The sequence below is a fragment of the Sinocyclocheilus rhinocerous genome, unplaced genomic scaffold (assembly GCF_001515625.1).
Source record: "Sinocyclocheilus rhinocerous isolate Xijiao unplaced genomic scaffold, SAMN03320098_v1.1 scaffold474, whole genome shotgun sequence".
In the NCBI taxonomy this organism is placed as follows: Eukaryota; Metazoa; Chordata; class Actinopteri; order Cypriniformes; family Cyprinidae; genus Sinocyclocheilus; species Sinocyclocheilus rhinocerous.
Window position 1 is genome coordinate 375,575 of NW_015644625.1, and position 16,962 is coordinate 392,536.

Sequence of the window (16,962 nt, forward strand, 5' to 3'; positions counted from 1 at the left end):
TTAATATCCTAATGATTTTTGGCATAAAAGAAAAATCTATAATTTTGACCCATACAATGTTTTTTTGGCTATTGCTACAAATATACCCAAGCGACTTAAGACGGTTTTGTGGTCCAGGGTCATACATTAATGATTTCTGAAGGATCATGTGACACTGAAAACTGGATTAATGTTGCTGAAAATTCAAGAATAAGTTAGATTTTAAAATTAGAAAACACTTATTTTAAATTGTAATAATATTTCACAATATTACTGTTTTTCCTGTATTATTTTAGCAAATAAATGCAGCCTTGCTGAGCATTAGTGACTTTCAAATACATTAAAACATCTTACCAACCTCAAACATTTGAACGGGAGTCTATATATATATATATATATATTATTGTTTAGTCTTGTTTTTTTTAAAACACCACAAGTGCAGTACCGTCCATGCAGTGTTTGGGCTGATATAATTTTCTGTGGACACAGATGCTATCATTGAGCTTAACTTGTATTGAACCCAGAACAATCCTTTAAATGATATAAATGAGTGCCTGTCAAACATGTCATGAATCTGTCTAATGGACTAATTCATTTATTAATCTAACTCTGTTCTATGGGAACATCATTTATATGTTAACATGCTTTATAGTTTATTGTATCATTTGCACTATATTTAAACTCTTCTCCACATTCCATTATACTTTGGGAAAAAATCTATTTTTTAATAATATATCAATGCACACTAAATCTGTTCACATCCATGAATTTCTACTTAATAAACCAATATAAAAACTCTGAATGGACAAACAGAGGCAGACATGTACATGCGTACACGCATCATAGCCAGCATGCAGCTTCAGAGCAGACAGACAGGAAGAAGAAATGGACATACTGTAGAAACCGGCCATAACGGAGGTTTGACAGCGTTCACCGGTATAGTCATTTGGACACCTGATGGAGGGAAACAAACCCGCAGAGGGAGAAGGAAGGAACGAGAGGGAAGGGGTAGAGGAGAGAGAGACATGAGGAGGAAGAGAGAGAGAGAGAGAGAGAGAGACGAGAGCAGAGAAACATGCAGTTAGAACAACAGAGAACAACCCCAGCGAGCTGTTCCACCTGATGATGTCATCGCTGTGATGTCACAGCCTGCGGCCATGCTGGACGAGTTTGAACCTGAGGAAAGAGGGTCCATGTCATTTCATGCCATTTTTAGGATGGGTCTAAAAAAATATAGGCATTGTGGGAAGCCTGATTAATTTCAATGATATAGAACTGATTCATTCAGATGGTTCAATTAGATGGCAATTCCTCAAGGGGGCGCTTACCCGCCTCAAAAACTCCATTGTCCTCCATTGGGCCACAATCAAATATTAAAGGGGTCATATGATGCGATTTCAATTTTTTCTTTCTCTTTGGAGTGTTACAAGCTCTTGGTGAATAAAGAAGATCTGTAAAGTTGCAAAGACTAAAGTCTCAAATCCAAAGAGATATTCTTTATAAAAGTTAAGAGTCAGCCTTGAGCAGTGTAGAGTAGGCTTGTTGTTTGTTGTTTCTCCGATCACAAATGCAGACGTGGTTTTATGTTTACGTGGCACGATACGTAACGCAACGCGTAAAAAGACAGAATAAGTCATATTAATCAGTAATTATGTCCCCACTGGATGCAACAAATGCCTCATTTGTAATGGGTTTTATTGATTTTGTCTCGTCCTGCTGGGAGACGGCATCACAGCATGTTAAGGGGCGTAACATTTCCGTCACAATTATATGGAAAATAATGTGTTTTTTGACCGTTAAACCACATAAACACATTGCATTACACCAAATACACAAAATAATGTTCTTTTTAGCAACGTCACATGACCCCTTTAAGACCTTTTTTTGTCTTACTGGGGACATTTATTTCTTAGATTTATATTTAATTTGAAATCTTTGAAGTATTTAAATATTTAAATAAGTTAAAACCGATTATTTCAGTCTTTCTATGAAATTTCATGTTTCATTCAAATGTTACTTGCTATTCCTTTGTAATTATTTGTCAAATTTACTGGTACACTCTTAAAAATAAAGGTGCCTCACGATGCCATAGAAGAACCCTTTTTTGTCTAAATGGTTCCATAAAGAAGCTTTAACATCTGAAGAACCTTTCTGTTTCCCAAAAGAAGAAGAAGGTTCTTCAGATTATAAAAAGGTAAGAAAGAGATGGTTCTTTAAAGAACCTTTGACTGAATGGTTCTTTGTGGAACCAAAAATGGTTCTTCTATGGCATCGCTGTGAAGCACCTTTATTTTTAAGAGTGTAGTTTTTGAGTGATTTTTTTTTCAGTGTATGAATTCTGAAATCTTTTGAAAACTATTCAATTATCATTTATTGTCATCACAAATTATTGGTCAAATCAGTCCATTCCTTTCAAGTAATGCCCGGATGATAGTGAGAGTTTAATAGGCATTGAATTCTCAATGATATGATGATATGATAATATGTGACATGCACATTCAGATTTTTATATTTCTCATACTCAATAGGTGTGTTTGACTTCAGTCGGATTTAACCGTTTGGTGAAAAGAGTTGAAAAGAGAGACATGAAGTCAGACACTTTCTGCTTCTCCTGCATTTGCATATTTTTTCACAGATGAAGTGGATTAGCTGCAACATTTGTCAAATGGTCAAATGTTTCAGATGTTTTCATGTAGCACCAAAGACAATAACTATAATTATGACAATAATAATGTTTTAAAAAATCCTTCTGAATGTAAAAGAACCACCACAACTATAATGATAACAGCACAGAGGAACAATATTATTGGAATCACTTTTAAAGCGATTGTTTTCCAGCTGATGAATGATGAAAACAATGACAACCAATCAGAATCCATCCTGCTTTAAAGAGCTCAAGCATTTAAAGTGTCAGAAAACAAAACTGCAGCATGTTCTTATAATAAACACAACATTATTGCGTATTGGTGTTCACGCTAATATAGCTATCATTAAAGTTATCGTTCTTTCTCAACATGAGCCTATACTATTTAAATACAGTGGAGTTTATATTTTTTTATCAGTTTTATTTGGTTTCATTATATTTGATCTACAGTGGCCCCAGAGTATTTGGACATAGGTGTCCAAATACTCTGGGGCCACTGTAGATCAAACATAATGAAACCTAATCTGAAGCTTTACATCTTTACTTCCTCATAAAATGCCAATCAGTTCCACTTCTGTGATCATCTATAAGACCTCATGTTAATGAGGAGAATATCCTAGGACAAACAGGAGCAAAATAAAGTCCTTAAAAGCTTCATAATGGTGCCAAAAGCTTTCGTCTAGTCATATAGTCTAGTCATTATTTATATACTGAGGGTACTTTAAAGTTCAGTTCTACTGGGGAATTCACCATTCAGTCTGTCTGCAGAATTTACTGCAGAGGTCATTGGGACAGGCTGCATTTCATTCGCCTCAGGAGCTACACTAACACACACACACACACACACATGTCTGGTCAGCTATCCTTGTGGGGACTCTCCATAGGCATCAACTGAGAAGAAGTATGATTAATTATTAAAGTATTTTATATACTGAATTTCCACCATGATATACTGTTACCATGATATAAAACATCTTATACTGTGCTAAAGGATTTTGGTCATACCGCCCACCTGTACTGTGAAGTAAAGCTTCAGTGCTGTTGAAGATAAACTCTCAGGCATATAAGTGAATCACTGTTTCAAGAAAGCCAAGAGCAACACACACTATTTTCAAATCAGTCCATGCTTCCCTGCGGGCTATTAACCCTTATAGCCGCTTTAGACGCTCTGTTCTGTAAATTAAAGAGATTGACTCGACAAGTCCCTTTTAAAGGATGACATCTCCCCAAAGGATTTGAGCTTTAAACAGCTTTAATGGGTTTGTTTCTCTTCCTTTAAAAAATTGGCACATACACCGTAAATCTGCGCTGCCCTGTCCAAAATGGCTGATAAGAACAGAGCATTGTGTCCGTGGTATCACAGGGGAGCAGTAAGTCAGCGTACTATTGATAACGCGGCTGTATACATCGACAGAGCTGACAGGCGACACTGCAAACCCTGTCCCCTTCCTCCAGACCCTCAGACACACTGTAATTTCTCTGCCAATTAAAGCTCAAGAGTCCAAGCTCGCTTTCTTCCCCAGCAAAACTAAACTTACACAGTTTCATGAGCCAATACATTGTAGCACTGGATGCCCTTTAGAAATGAATGGAATTTCTTTTAAATTCCCAAATTTGAACTGAAGCAACAAATAAAATGCAGAACTGTATACTGAATTTGAATTGAAAGGAAGTAAAATTAAAACGGAATAAAATTCTAATAAATTCTCACAACTGCTCTAACTGTAATAATATATTTTATTTATCAGCATGGATTACCCATAAACATGTTAACATCCACACAACTACAGAAGGTGGTAACTGATTTGCTCTGATGCAGTTGTCTGTAACTGAAGTAAAGCTAAATTAAAATAAAATATAAATATTATACAAAAATCTTAAACTTGCAAAACTTCAATGAAAATTAGAAATGCTACCTTGGCAAATAATTTAAATAAATACGTTTAAAATGAAGTAGGCCTACTAAAATGACTACAACTGAAATAAAGATAAGTTAAAGCTATGCTAAAAATAAATAAATAAATAAATAAAATTACAAAAGCACATAACAAAAGTACTACAACTTAAACTAAAATTAAAATAACTACAAATATAAAAAAGAAAGCTAATTCAAAATATTAATAAGTAATAGTAAATAATCAATACTAAAATAACACTGCTTCGATGGTAGGAAAAAACCTTATGCAACTGTAAACTGTGAACCGTGTTTAATTTTTGCTTCATTATTATAAATATGAATTTATATACACTGAACAAAATTATAAACGCAACAATTTTGTTTTTGCCCCCATTTTTCATGAGCTGAACTCAAAGATCAAAAACAAAAGTGTTGCGTTTATAATTTTGTTCAGTGTAGATTAATGTTAATTTGACAGCCCTATTTGGAGTCTGGTGATGTCAGACAAAATGTGTAGTAAAAATAAGCCCATAAACAATGATATGACTATAAGGTTAAGGGATTGTCAAAGTGAGATAAGATAAAATGAATGTATTCTGAATGTGTTTAACTTACTTGCAGGACAGCTGATTTATACCATGTATGAAATAACAGTCTCCACCGTTAACGCAGTATGTCTTCTCGGTTTCATTGCACTTCCTGGCATGACTTGAGCCCGGAGACAATGTAGTGGTTACTATAGAAACATACGGACAAACACACAAACACACAGAGATGAGCATCATACACATTGTGAAAAATGTCTCAGAGGCTGTGTTCAGAATGCTAGCATATAAGTATACTGCACAGTACACGCTATGGAAAAAGAGAATACAAAGCTGTCACCGTGCGTGGTGGTACCCTAAGGTATAAAATTACTTTATTTAACCCTAAATGGTATGTATTAGTATCTTAAAGGTACATACAAGTACTTTGAAAGCACATATTAGTACCTTATGAACAGTGTTGGGAGTAACGCATTACAAAAGTAATAATATTAGGGTAAACTGTTTTGAACCTTTTTTCTGAGTGTATATACTGTACACTGCCTACTATTTTTCAAAAATAGCATGTGAAACAGAATGCAGCATGATAAACACTTCAGCTGTAGTATGCTACATTATTGTCACATGACCTCAATACTATGTTCAATTCAATGTGTGGCAGCCAGTTTACATTTGACAAAAATATCCTGATTTCTTAACTCACATAACACATAAAAACCAGCCTACAGTCTTTCATAGACAACCCAGGAAGTCAGGGAAGGTCTCGTTTTTTAAGTTTCACTACAAGCTGCTCACACTGGAAATAAAAACATGATTAATGCATGAAAATTCTTACATATAGTCCCTTTAAAATCACGGTACACATGGAAGGTTGAGTGCATTGCATTGTGGGATATAATATTACACGTAGTGTGCCACAAAAAATTTTAACATTTAAATAAGAATAAATAAAATAAGAACATAAATATTAGATGAAAAACTAAAATGTAAAAACTTTAAACTGAAGTACTAAAATGATTATAATTAAAATTAAATTACAATTAAATGCTAAATAGAAATACATAAAACTAATAAAAAATCAACAAAAGCACAAAAAATAACAAAATACATTTAATAAAATTATGTTAAGAAAATTAGGACAGAAAACAAAAAAAAGCTAATTAAAAAAACAAAAAAAAAACATACTGGTATAGAAATATATGGTATATAGGTATTCCATATATAAAGAAAATTGTGTAAAATCATGTACAAACTGCAATGTACCTTCTTCACAAAATAATAGATAATGTACCATTCTGAGAACATCCAACATATATATAAAAAAGAAGGATAAACTGGATTGGAAAAGGGGAGCACAGGCAAATCAATCATTCATTTTACCAACCTGGACAACATAATTTTGTTAAACATTCAAAAGTTATTAAATATATATTTCAAACTTCAGAGTAACTGTTTCTGTCATAATTTAGTCACCCTCATGTTGTTCCAAACACGTATGACTTTCTTTCTTCCATGGAAACTTGAGTTTTCAAGCTTGAATAAAGACACTAAAGGATTAAAGCATCATAATAGAAATTTGGATGAACTCCTCATTTAACATCAGAGGATCAGAATTATTCCTGTTTCTATCTGTACACAGCACTGCTAAATATTTCTCTAATATGTCAACAGAACTGAAACTGCAGACACACACTCACACACACACACACACACACACACACACACACACAACACACACTTCCACAAAACACTGTATCATTCTGTATATAAACCAGAGTGAGACACACGCTGCCAAATACACATGGCAGATGGGAGGATTTTCTCGCAGGCATCGCTGGCTCACAGCCACACCGAGAGTTCAGATATTCTGCAGTGTGTCAGAGTCACACAGAATCAAGCTGCGTACTGCAAACACCAGCACATCACATCACATCAGGATCTCTGCAGCCAGAGACACGGGGAATCCATGATCCAATCGTCTGCCCGGACAAAGAGCCAGACAGAGATCGACAGAGAGAAACAGTTAAGAGTGACAGATATAAAGAGAGAGAGGGAGAACAGTAGCATGCTGCACAGAAATGCTATCTTTAAAAACAGTATGTGAAGCTGCATGCAGTATGCAATATACATATTTATAACAGTAACAATGTTGTCACATTACATCACTTACATGGTTAAATTGGGTTAATTCAAGATTGTTTTCTGCTTTTGATTCAATTCAGTATAAGAATGTGTCCAATTATAATCAAATAATAAAGTCAAGAATGGTTCAAAAATGAAACTGTGCTGAAAATTCATCATTCATCGCTTGTAAACGGCACTTGATCTGTGCATATTTCTCTCCTGATTCAGACTAGATGACTTTTTCACTGAAGAAAGCAATATTATGGATAGAAGACTCGTATTTTAGTTTGAAGCAACAATTTGTTAGCAAGTTAAAAACATCTGAATTTGATTCTTACAAACTAACAACAATGCAGTTTTTACTTCACAAGATGTTAATTGATGGACTGGAGTGGTGTGGATGACTTGTGGATTATTGTGATGTTTTTATTAGCTGTTTGGACTCTCATTCTGACGGCACCCATTCACTGCAGAGGATCCACTTGTGAGCAAGTGATGTAATGCTAAATTTCTGAGGGTGAATACATTTTCAGAATTTTTTTATTTTTGTGTGAAATTGAAAGGTATCTTGTTATGGAAATAAGCATAGTTATTTTGCATTTAAATACAATTTTGAGAAAAATGGTCTGAATTTGTAAGTTTGATAAAAAAATGGGTCAAGGAAGAGATGTTAAACATTGCATCTCTGTAATAAAGTCAAGCACACTGCATTTTGGCACAGGTTCTCAAACTTGAACTGAAGTCATGTTTTGTGCACTTATATGAGCAGATGTTGATGGACTGTCACGATCACAACTCCTCCCCTCACGAGTCACAGATCAAGAGAGCAGCCCCTCAACGCTCGTGTCCGTGGAGAATGGACCAACTCTGATGAAATCCATGGCAACCGACCAAAACAATGTTATTTTTACAGGAAAGTCTTTGAATAATTATGGAAATCGGAATTATACATTCCGAACACATTTGCTGATATGCTGTGTAAGTATTTACGGTCGCTCTTCCCTGATGACAATAAATAATTTCACACCCATAAAAAATCCACACCCCTCTTCCAATGTCTCTGCTTCCCTTAGATTGAGAAGCTCGGCATTGTGGGATGCAGTATTGAACACAGTATGCTCTGAATACTGCACATTGTGGCAAATAGGTCTATGATTTCTAACCAGTTATACGTGAACTTCCAAGGGTAATTGGAAACATCAGAATTTTCTTGTTATAATTTCTTGTAATTAAAAAAAGAAATAAAAGAACCTGCATTAAAGAAATAATGCTGTCAAAAAATTAGATGATAGATAGATGGATAGATAGATAGATAGATAGATAGATTCTCCTGATTTTATTGCACTTCCACCTCCCAGACACCAGTGGTGCTGGGCACAATGCCTGAATGTGTGTGTGTGTGTGTGTATTAGTCTCAAAGCCGTAGTGTTTCTTTCCTCCTGTGTACTAATTAGTGACGTCAAAGTGAGCCAACAAATTGTTCTAGTGCCATAAAGTTACTCCAGTTACAAGTCTCATCTGATTTGTAGTTTTAACTTCAATCCACAGTAAATCTGGCTCCTCACAGTGCAGAATTACACAAATGCACCTGACAGGATTCTGCTTTAGTTATTATTACAACATGCATTCATGTCGAAAAATAAATACACTCTCAGAAAAAGGTACAAAGGCTATCACTGTGGTGGTATCCTTTCAAAAGGTACACATTTGTACCTTATTTACCCCTAAAGGATGGATATCAGCACCTTAAAAGCACATGTTAGCCTTTTTGTGACAGCTTTTGTACCATTTTTTTTTCCTGACAGTGTTTGGAAGTCGACAAAATATTTGGTTTGTATAGTATCTTACAAATAATTAATTTGCATGACACATACTGGTCAAGCATTAGTCATTGGCTTTGCATTAGAAGACAATAAGCTTTGTTGTATACAAAATCTTAATCTTACTAATATGCAGCAGTATAAATAAAAATAACTTCAAAAAACATCACTTAAGAGACTTCCACCATCTTTAACGCCACAACAACCCGGGTATCATAGTTTCTCAATGGTAAATATAAGTTTGCTTGGTCATTAATGTGGACATAACCCAAAATTATGATAATTACTCATCCTTAGAAGCTCCTACTTATGAGTATGTTAGTCAAAATTATAACATCAGAATACTCTAAACAAAGAAAGAACTTCTTCAGCACATCTATTTTTAAGCCCTACTGCAACAAATTTAAAAGCAAAGGAAGCACATTCGGTGCTTACTCTTGAGAATCATGGGAAATGTAGTTTTGTTGCATAAGCCTGTCTGTTCATAAACCAGCAAGCTTTTCACTATTCATCATAAACAGCATACACTATGCACACAAACTAAACTCTACATACAATATTCATCACAATGAAAACATATTATAAACAATTAGGCCTAATGCTATTCCCAGGATCCAGAGCATAAAATGTAACCAGGAAGTGACTCAATTGTTCTACATGCATTGTTTTCATCTCAATTATTAGCCCTTATGTCTGATTCAATATATGGAATTATGCGACATATCTAGTGTCAGGTATAAAGCAGACACAACTTTAGTGAGACCGCATGGAGTGATCTAGTAGTGGACAGCCCACCACCTGAGCCCTGCCATTTCATAACGAGCTAATTAACTAATTAACATGCACACACAAACACACAGCACAGCAAAGAGAGACAGAACAGAGGGGCATAAAGAGAGAAGTTTCTGAGCACAATAGCATGTGTCTCTAAAGGTCACACATCACTCCAGCAGGAAATGGAGGAAAGCAGAACGATATAACATTCAACCTTACATCTGTCTCATGTCCTCTTCTCTGCAGTGACAATGTGTGTGCTATCGAGCTGCTAGCCTATAACCGTTTCCTGTCAGACACAAAGTGGTTCATCCTCCTTTGCACCTCAGTCAATTCTGAGGATGAGGTTTGTAATATTGGAGACATTTGTTAGCTAGAAAGAAATTTAGTTTGAATCTATTAATTCTAAGCATTGGGGAACACACAATATAGGCTAATGTTTAAATTTAAAGGGATAGTTCACCCAAAAATGAAAATTACACCATGATATTTTCTTATACAAGTGCATCGCTTCACTTCAGAAATCCTTTTTTAACCCCCCAGAGCCATGTGGAGCAATTATGATGGATAGATGCACTTTAATGGGCTTCAAAATTTTGACCACCATTCACTGCCATTATAAACCTTGGAAGAACCAGGACATTTTTTGAATTTTTTGAAACTGATTGTATTCATCTGAAAGAGGAAAGTCATATACACCTAGGACGGCTCGAGGGTGAGCTGATATATAGGACAGAACACATGCTGGGTTATTTTGACCCAGCTGGTTGGGTTAATTTTTTGACCCAACACACTGGGTTGTTTTATTTAAGTCAACTATTGTATAAATAATTATTATATTGCTGCCTTAAAATGGGCTGGAAGTTAAAAATCACACATATAATTACTAGAGGCAACAGCAATAATCAAAAGATGAACATTTATTAAACAAGAACACATGGACAAAATACGAGACAAATTTAATTTATTTGGGTAAATACAGCATAGTTTACAATATTACATACATTTAAACACTTTTCACAAGCATTTTAGAAATAAAAAATTGTAACATTTAAAAGTAGCATTTTAATTTAAGTGTATTAAACCATTCTCTGTAATCACTTTTTACCGAAATAGTGCTAATTAGCGTGCCGGTGTGTCACTGAAATCTGAGCCGGTGAAAGGCTGCTGTTCGCGGGGGAACTGCAAACTTCAGACTGCGGCCTCACATTTCACTTGTAGCTGAGAGATGCCGTTACTGACTCCAAAACCTGCTCATAAACAAACAGTACTGAGATTAGAGAACATATTGTCACATCAAATTAAATTAAACTCAGTATTATAATGAATAAAATTCATTTATGTTATGCAAGTCAAAAGGCGTTTCCATCATGACCGCTGCTGACTGACTTGTCCTTATGTTGCGTTGCATATAATAATATAATTTACAGCACAGTAAAGACTTTATAAATGAAATAAAACATATACAAACCTTTATTTCACAGAAGTGCACCAAATCGGCGGCGGCGCTGAGAACCGCTCTCTCCTGGACGCAAAAAGACCGCGCTCTGACTGTAACTCAGCAGTTGGGTTGTTTAGTCAGAGAGGCTCAACCCAGCGGTTGGGTAGAAAAAATAACCCAGCATTAAAAATGACCCAGCAGCTTAGGTACAGAAAAACTGCCCAGCACCTGCACTTTAAAAAATGCTGGGTTAAATACAACCCAGCGCTGGGTAAAATATGGAAAAACCCAGGAATTGGGTTGTTTTGACCCAGTCCATTGCGGCGTAGTGTGTTACCAATGGTTTGCTTGGTGACTGTGGTCCCACCTGCCTTAAGATCATTAACAAGCTCCTCCCATGCAGTTTGAGGCTGATCCCTCACCTTTCTCATGATCATCCTTACCCCATGAGGCAAGATTTTGCACGTAGCTCCAAACCAAGGCCGTTTGATGGTTGTTTTGTATTTCTTCCATTTCCGAATAACCACACCAACAGTTGTGTCCTTCTCACCAAGCTTCTTGCTGATGGTCTTGTAGCCCATTCTAGCATTGTGCAGATCTACAATCTTGTCTCTGACTTCCTTTGATGGTGGTGGGAGAGGTTGGAATGGAAGATACAGATTGTGTGGACAGGTGTCTTATACACCTAACAAGCTGACATTAGGAGTAACTTCTTAAAGTGGCAGGACTAATCTGTGTTCCACATGAGCACATAACCAATCTGTGGGAGCCAGAATTCTTGCTGGTTGGTAGGGGATCAAATGCTTATTTCACTCACTGAAATGCAAATCAATCTCTAACCTTTATATAATGTGTTATTTTTTTCTGGATTTTTCGGTTGGCATTCTGTCTCTATCCATTAAAATAAAATTACCATAAAAATGACAGATCCTTCATTTCTTTGTAAGTGGGCAAACTTAAAAAATCAGCAGGGGATCAAATAAATATTTTCCCCACTGTATTTAACCCAGCATTTTTTAGAGTGTGGGTAAAAAATATTAAAAATAACCCAATAAAATGACCCAACAAGCTGAACCCAGCATTTGAGTAAAAAAAAATAACCCAGCATTTTTAGAGTGTAATAATGATTTCTTAAGAATTCAGATTTAGCAATCACAAACAGCAACTGATCCTGACTAAAAACATTAGACTGAATGTGCACAGTGAAGCGTTACAACAAGAGAAATAGAAGTAGCTCGTGTGCCACTCAGAATTGAATTAAAAATGTTAAATTCAATCCTCAATTTCAATTGAATTTGAATTGAGGTAGCAAATGGGTTGATAAAACTGCAATTTGAATTTGAATCGATAAAAGACAGACAGACAGGCAGACAGACACAGACAGACAGACAGACAGACAGATAGATAGATAGATAGATCTAGAAAACCACATTTACTTGAGTGTTGATGCCAAACATAAACAGACATGCAGACAAGACATGAAAAAGTGGCAAAATCTACATACACCTTTGTTTTCTAATCAATTTTTTGGACAGTCCAATGTTTTCTGCAGTGTGCGGCTGTGTGTGTGTTCGTGGACCATAACAGCATATGTCTTCCTCCACAGGGGGGAGATGGTGAGTTTATCCAATCATGACTGAAAGACAATAATGTTGATCAGGTGCTGCACTGGCAGTGCATCTGTTCTCCGTTTTAAATAGATCCAGAGAGAGGCTTTTAAAGACTGCACATATTTCCCTCCATCCCGTAGTCCATCCTGGTGTGGAAGGATATTAGCTCCATTAGCCTTGGCTCTGAGCCGACGGATGGATGCGGACAGGCAGGAGAACATGATTCACGTCCCAACGAGGGGGGTCGCGGGGAAGGCCGTAAGTCACACAGGGCCTGTACAGGGCATCTGATCCACTCTACTCAACCAGGTGCCGATCAATGACATCGAACCACTTACAGGCACTCCCTATTCAGATGCCATTCACAGACGTGTCCACCGCAAGAGTGATCACACGTGCGCAGAAACCCACATGCACACGCTGCAAAATGCATGTGGGGGAGGAGGTGAAGGGGAAGCAGGACGGATGGAGAGACAGGCTAATGAAAAGAGGAGTGAATAGAAACAGGATAGAGGAATGAGGGACTTGAAGGAGACAGATTATTAGGAAGGAGAGCCACTGACGGGAAAGAGAGAAAAAGGGGGGTTAAAAAAGATGGTATGTTCGTACTACAGTCTTTCTGAAAGAAAGTGCAGTGTGTACTGTATACTGTACATTTGCATATGCATAAACGACACATTTGCATTTACATTAATTTAGCTGGGTTTTTTTAATACAATGCAATGTCCAAAATGAGGAAATTATCATAAAGGGGACAACAAATATTAGAATATACTGTATATAAATGTTTGTTTATGTACATATATACAGTTAGGTCCGTATATATTTGGACACTGACACAAGTTTCATAATTTTGGCTCTGTATTCCACCAGAATAGAATTAAAATGAAACAATCAAGATGAAATTGAAGTGCAGACTTTAAGTTTTAATTCAAGGGGTTGAACAAAAATATTACATAAAATGCTTAGGAATTACAAAAATTTTTATACACAGCTTTACTGCAGCTGACTTCAGTTGTTGTTTGTTTATTTGTGGGTCTTTCTGCCTTTAGTTTTGTCTTCAGCAAGTGAAATGCATGCTCAATCGGGATTAGAGCAGGAGATTGACTTGGCAATTGCAGAATATTCCACTTTTTTATCTTCAAAAACTCCTGGGTTGCTTTTGCAGTATGTTTTGGGTCATCGTTCATTTGTACTATGAAGCGCCGTCCAATCAATTTTTCTGCATTTGACTGAATCTGGGCAGACAGTATATCCCTGTACACTTCATAATTCATCCGGCTGCTTCTGTCTTCTGTCACGTCATCACTAAACACCAGTAACCCAGTGCCACTGGAAGCCATGCATGCTCCTGCCATCACATTGCTCCACCATGTTTCACAGATGATGTTGTATGCTTTAGATCATGAGCTGTTCCAAGCCTTCTCCAATGTTCCTGCTATCTCTCTGATGGATTTGATTTGTTTTTGAAGCCTAACAATTGTCTGTTTCACCTGCATGGAGAAATCCTTTGACTGCATGATGTGGGTTCAGAGCAACAGCTTTCAAATGCAAATGGAACACTTAGAATTAACTCCAGACCTTTTACCTGCTTAATTGATGTAGAAATAATGAAGGAATCTATGAAATGGCTTTTGAGTCAACTGTCCAATTATTTACGGTCCCTTGAAAAAGGCCGAGTGGTAATCCCAACGTGGTGAATATACAGCCTTATCTCGAGTCTACGAGTGTGATATTTCTTTTATACAACAGTTTGATGGCACGAGTGTGTAAATACATAAAAAACAATGGAGCGTCTTTAAGCATTTTAAGTCCTCTTCACCCACGTATTCAAATCTAAAGTTGACATTTAACAGCTGAGCCCAAGCCTCTGTTACTAATTGTCACTTTAGAACTAGTAACGAAGGAACGTTTAGTTGCTTCATTAAAAGCTTATTGTATTACTGTATTAAAAGCGGTGTAGAGTATTATGAGAGAGAGATTGACTCAGCGATCGTGATTACCTGCATCTAATCCAGCATTCATTCTTCAGATCAATCTCATAATCACAATAAAACATTAGTTTGAATGTCCGATAGGCTCGTACTATCCTTTCATCTGTTAAAGGTGATTCATGATGACAGCGCTGCTCAGTGCGTTTGTTGGCTGCCTACAAGCTGGTTTTGAAAGTAAAAATAACTTCCTTGTTCAAAACTGCACTTTAGTATTTTTCAATTTAAAAGTCTTTACTGCTGACTCGTAAAAACATTCTCTTGTCTCTATCTAATGGCGGAACAATGTAACAAATCACCATCATGAACACACACACACAGAAACACACACACCGTTTACCAATACTAAATACTACTATTATTTATATAAAATATTATTTACTGAATAATAATATTTAATAAACAACAACAGCCATCATAAAAGTCGCTAGGCAATTCAATCAAAAGTACAGAGGCGGTGCTCTGAACATTGAAGTTACGTAAACATGATGAGATTTTGCCAAAACTATTTGCTCTGGAACAAAAAATAGATTAATGAGACCAAAGACTGCCCTTTAGGTTTACCCAATACTAAATATCTCTTGTTTAACCACTATAGAGACATCAGAGCCAGCGATAAATTCCAGAAGATCTTGCCGAGGTGAGGTGCTCTCTCCGCGGGTGGGTGAGCGCAGAACGGCCGCTGATGCTCTGGAGCTCAAGTCTCTGAAAATGTCGAAGCAAATTTTCAAATACACGTTAGATTTATTAACAAACCGCATATTTGAAGTCCAAACAAGTACATTCTCGCCTAAAAATCTCTTAAAACTACATTCCGTTACATAAAAACAGTATTATTCTTAAATTATAGTGGATTAGGGTGGCCATGTCAGAAATACGGCAAAAAAAAAGGAAAAAAGAAAAAACATTTTCAACTAAATACTTAAAAAAAATATATATATATATATTAAATCAGCATATTCATATATACACTGAACAAAATTATAATCTGTATTTCCACTCTATTTGTTTATACCGCACAGACAGCCAACATTTATTACAAGCGGTGAATTACCCCTTTAAACATGTGCACTGGGGTCATGTGACAATGTAGCATACAGCTTGCACCATTTAACATACATTGTGTATAGCATGCTATTTCACAACTATTTGTGAGCAGCAGACAGTTAACAGTACATACTGTGCAGTTGGAGTAAGCAGCACACTAGCAATCCACTGTGAACACAGGCAGAAGTTGACAGACGCTGGGCAGGGGTGGAGGCAGAGCAGCATGCACAGGAGTGTGTTTTATGTCTGCGTTTGCGTCAGACTCATTAAGCTGAAGGCAGCAGTGCTGAGCTCTGGACGGAAGACTCATTCCTCATTTATCTCAACAGTAACACTGGATCCAGAATCATCAATTTAACATGACCTGTGTCCATGTGCCTTTGTGAGATGCGCTCATTCATACAAATGTGTAGCAGGACGATACAAAATCTGCAATGCATTTTTATTTCCTTTATATGTTTTTCTGAGTTAAAATAATTATTGCAGAATAACAGAGACTGAGATTTGATTGGATAGTGACTGATAGTCTGTCATATTGTTAGTTTATATAACTCTCTGACTGTCTATTATTTCAGAGATGGAAAAAAGTTATTGTATTGTGATAAGATTATGATTAAGATTATGAAAACAAGCATTTTCTTCTCTTTAAAATAATGTGCACTGATTAATCATGCAAAATAAGGCCATTTGTTAAAAGAATAGTTCACCCTAAAATTAAATGTCATTTACTTGCCCTCATGTCACTCCAAACCTGTATGATTTTTGTGGAAGAAAAAATTTGAATGTTTTTGTTTTCCCCTTACAAATAAAGTATCTAAAAAATCTTACTGACCCCAAACTTTTGGACTGTAGTGTAGTGTTTTTTTTTTTTTGGAGAGAGAGAGAGCTATAGAGAGGACAGAATTATCAGTGAACAACAACTTAAATTTGTGCATACAATTATTAAAAGACTTGGAATATAGCATATGACCCATATGAACCATTTATAGCACATTCTGCCTCACATCTCCAAATGTGTTCCTCAGAAGAATGAAAGGCTTTGAAACAACATGAGGGTGATTAAATAATGACAGAACTTTAAATTTTTGGG

The 16,962-nt window shown here is 36.2% G+C and overlaps 1 protein-coding gene across 1 annotated transcript in view; it reads right to left on the reverse strand.

The window, feature by feature from the left end:
* Positions 1 to 16,962, reverse strand: part of nrg2b (neuregulin 2b) — a 68,995-nt gene that overhangs the window by 14,363 nt on the left and 37,670 nt on the right. Inside the window, exons 4-5 of the mRNA XM_016576273.1 lie at positions 5,136 to 5,256; positions 875 to 933 (exon numbers count right to left, since the gene is read on the reverse strand). Of these exons, the coding sequence (XP_016431759.1) occupies positions 875 to 933; positions 5,136 to 5,256 (180 nt within the window). The remainder of the gene's footprint in view (positions 1 to 874; positions 934 to 5,135; positions 5,257 to 16,962) is intronic.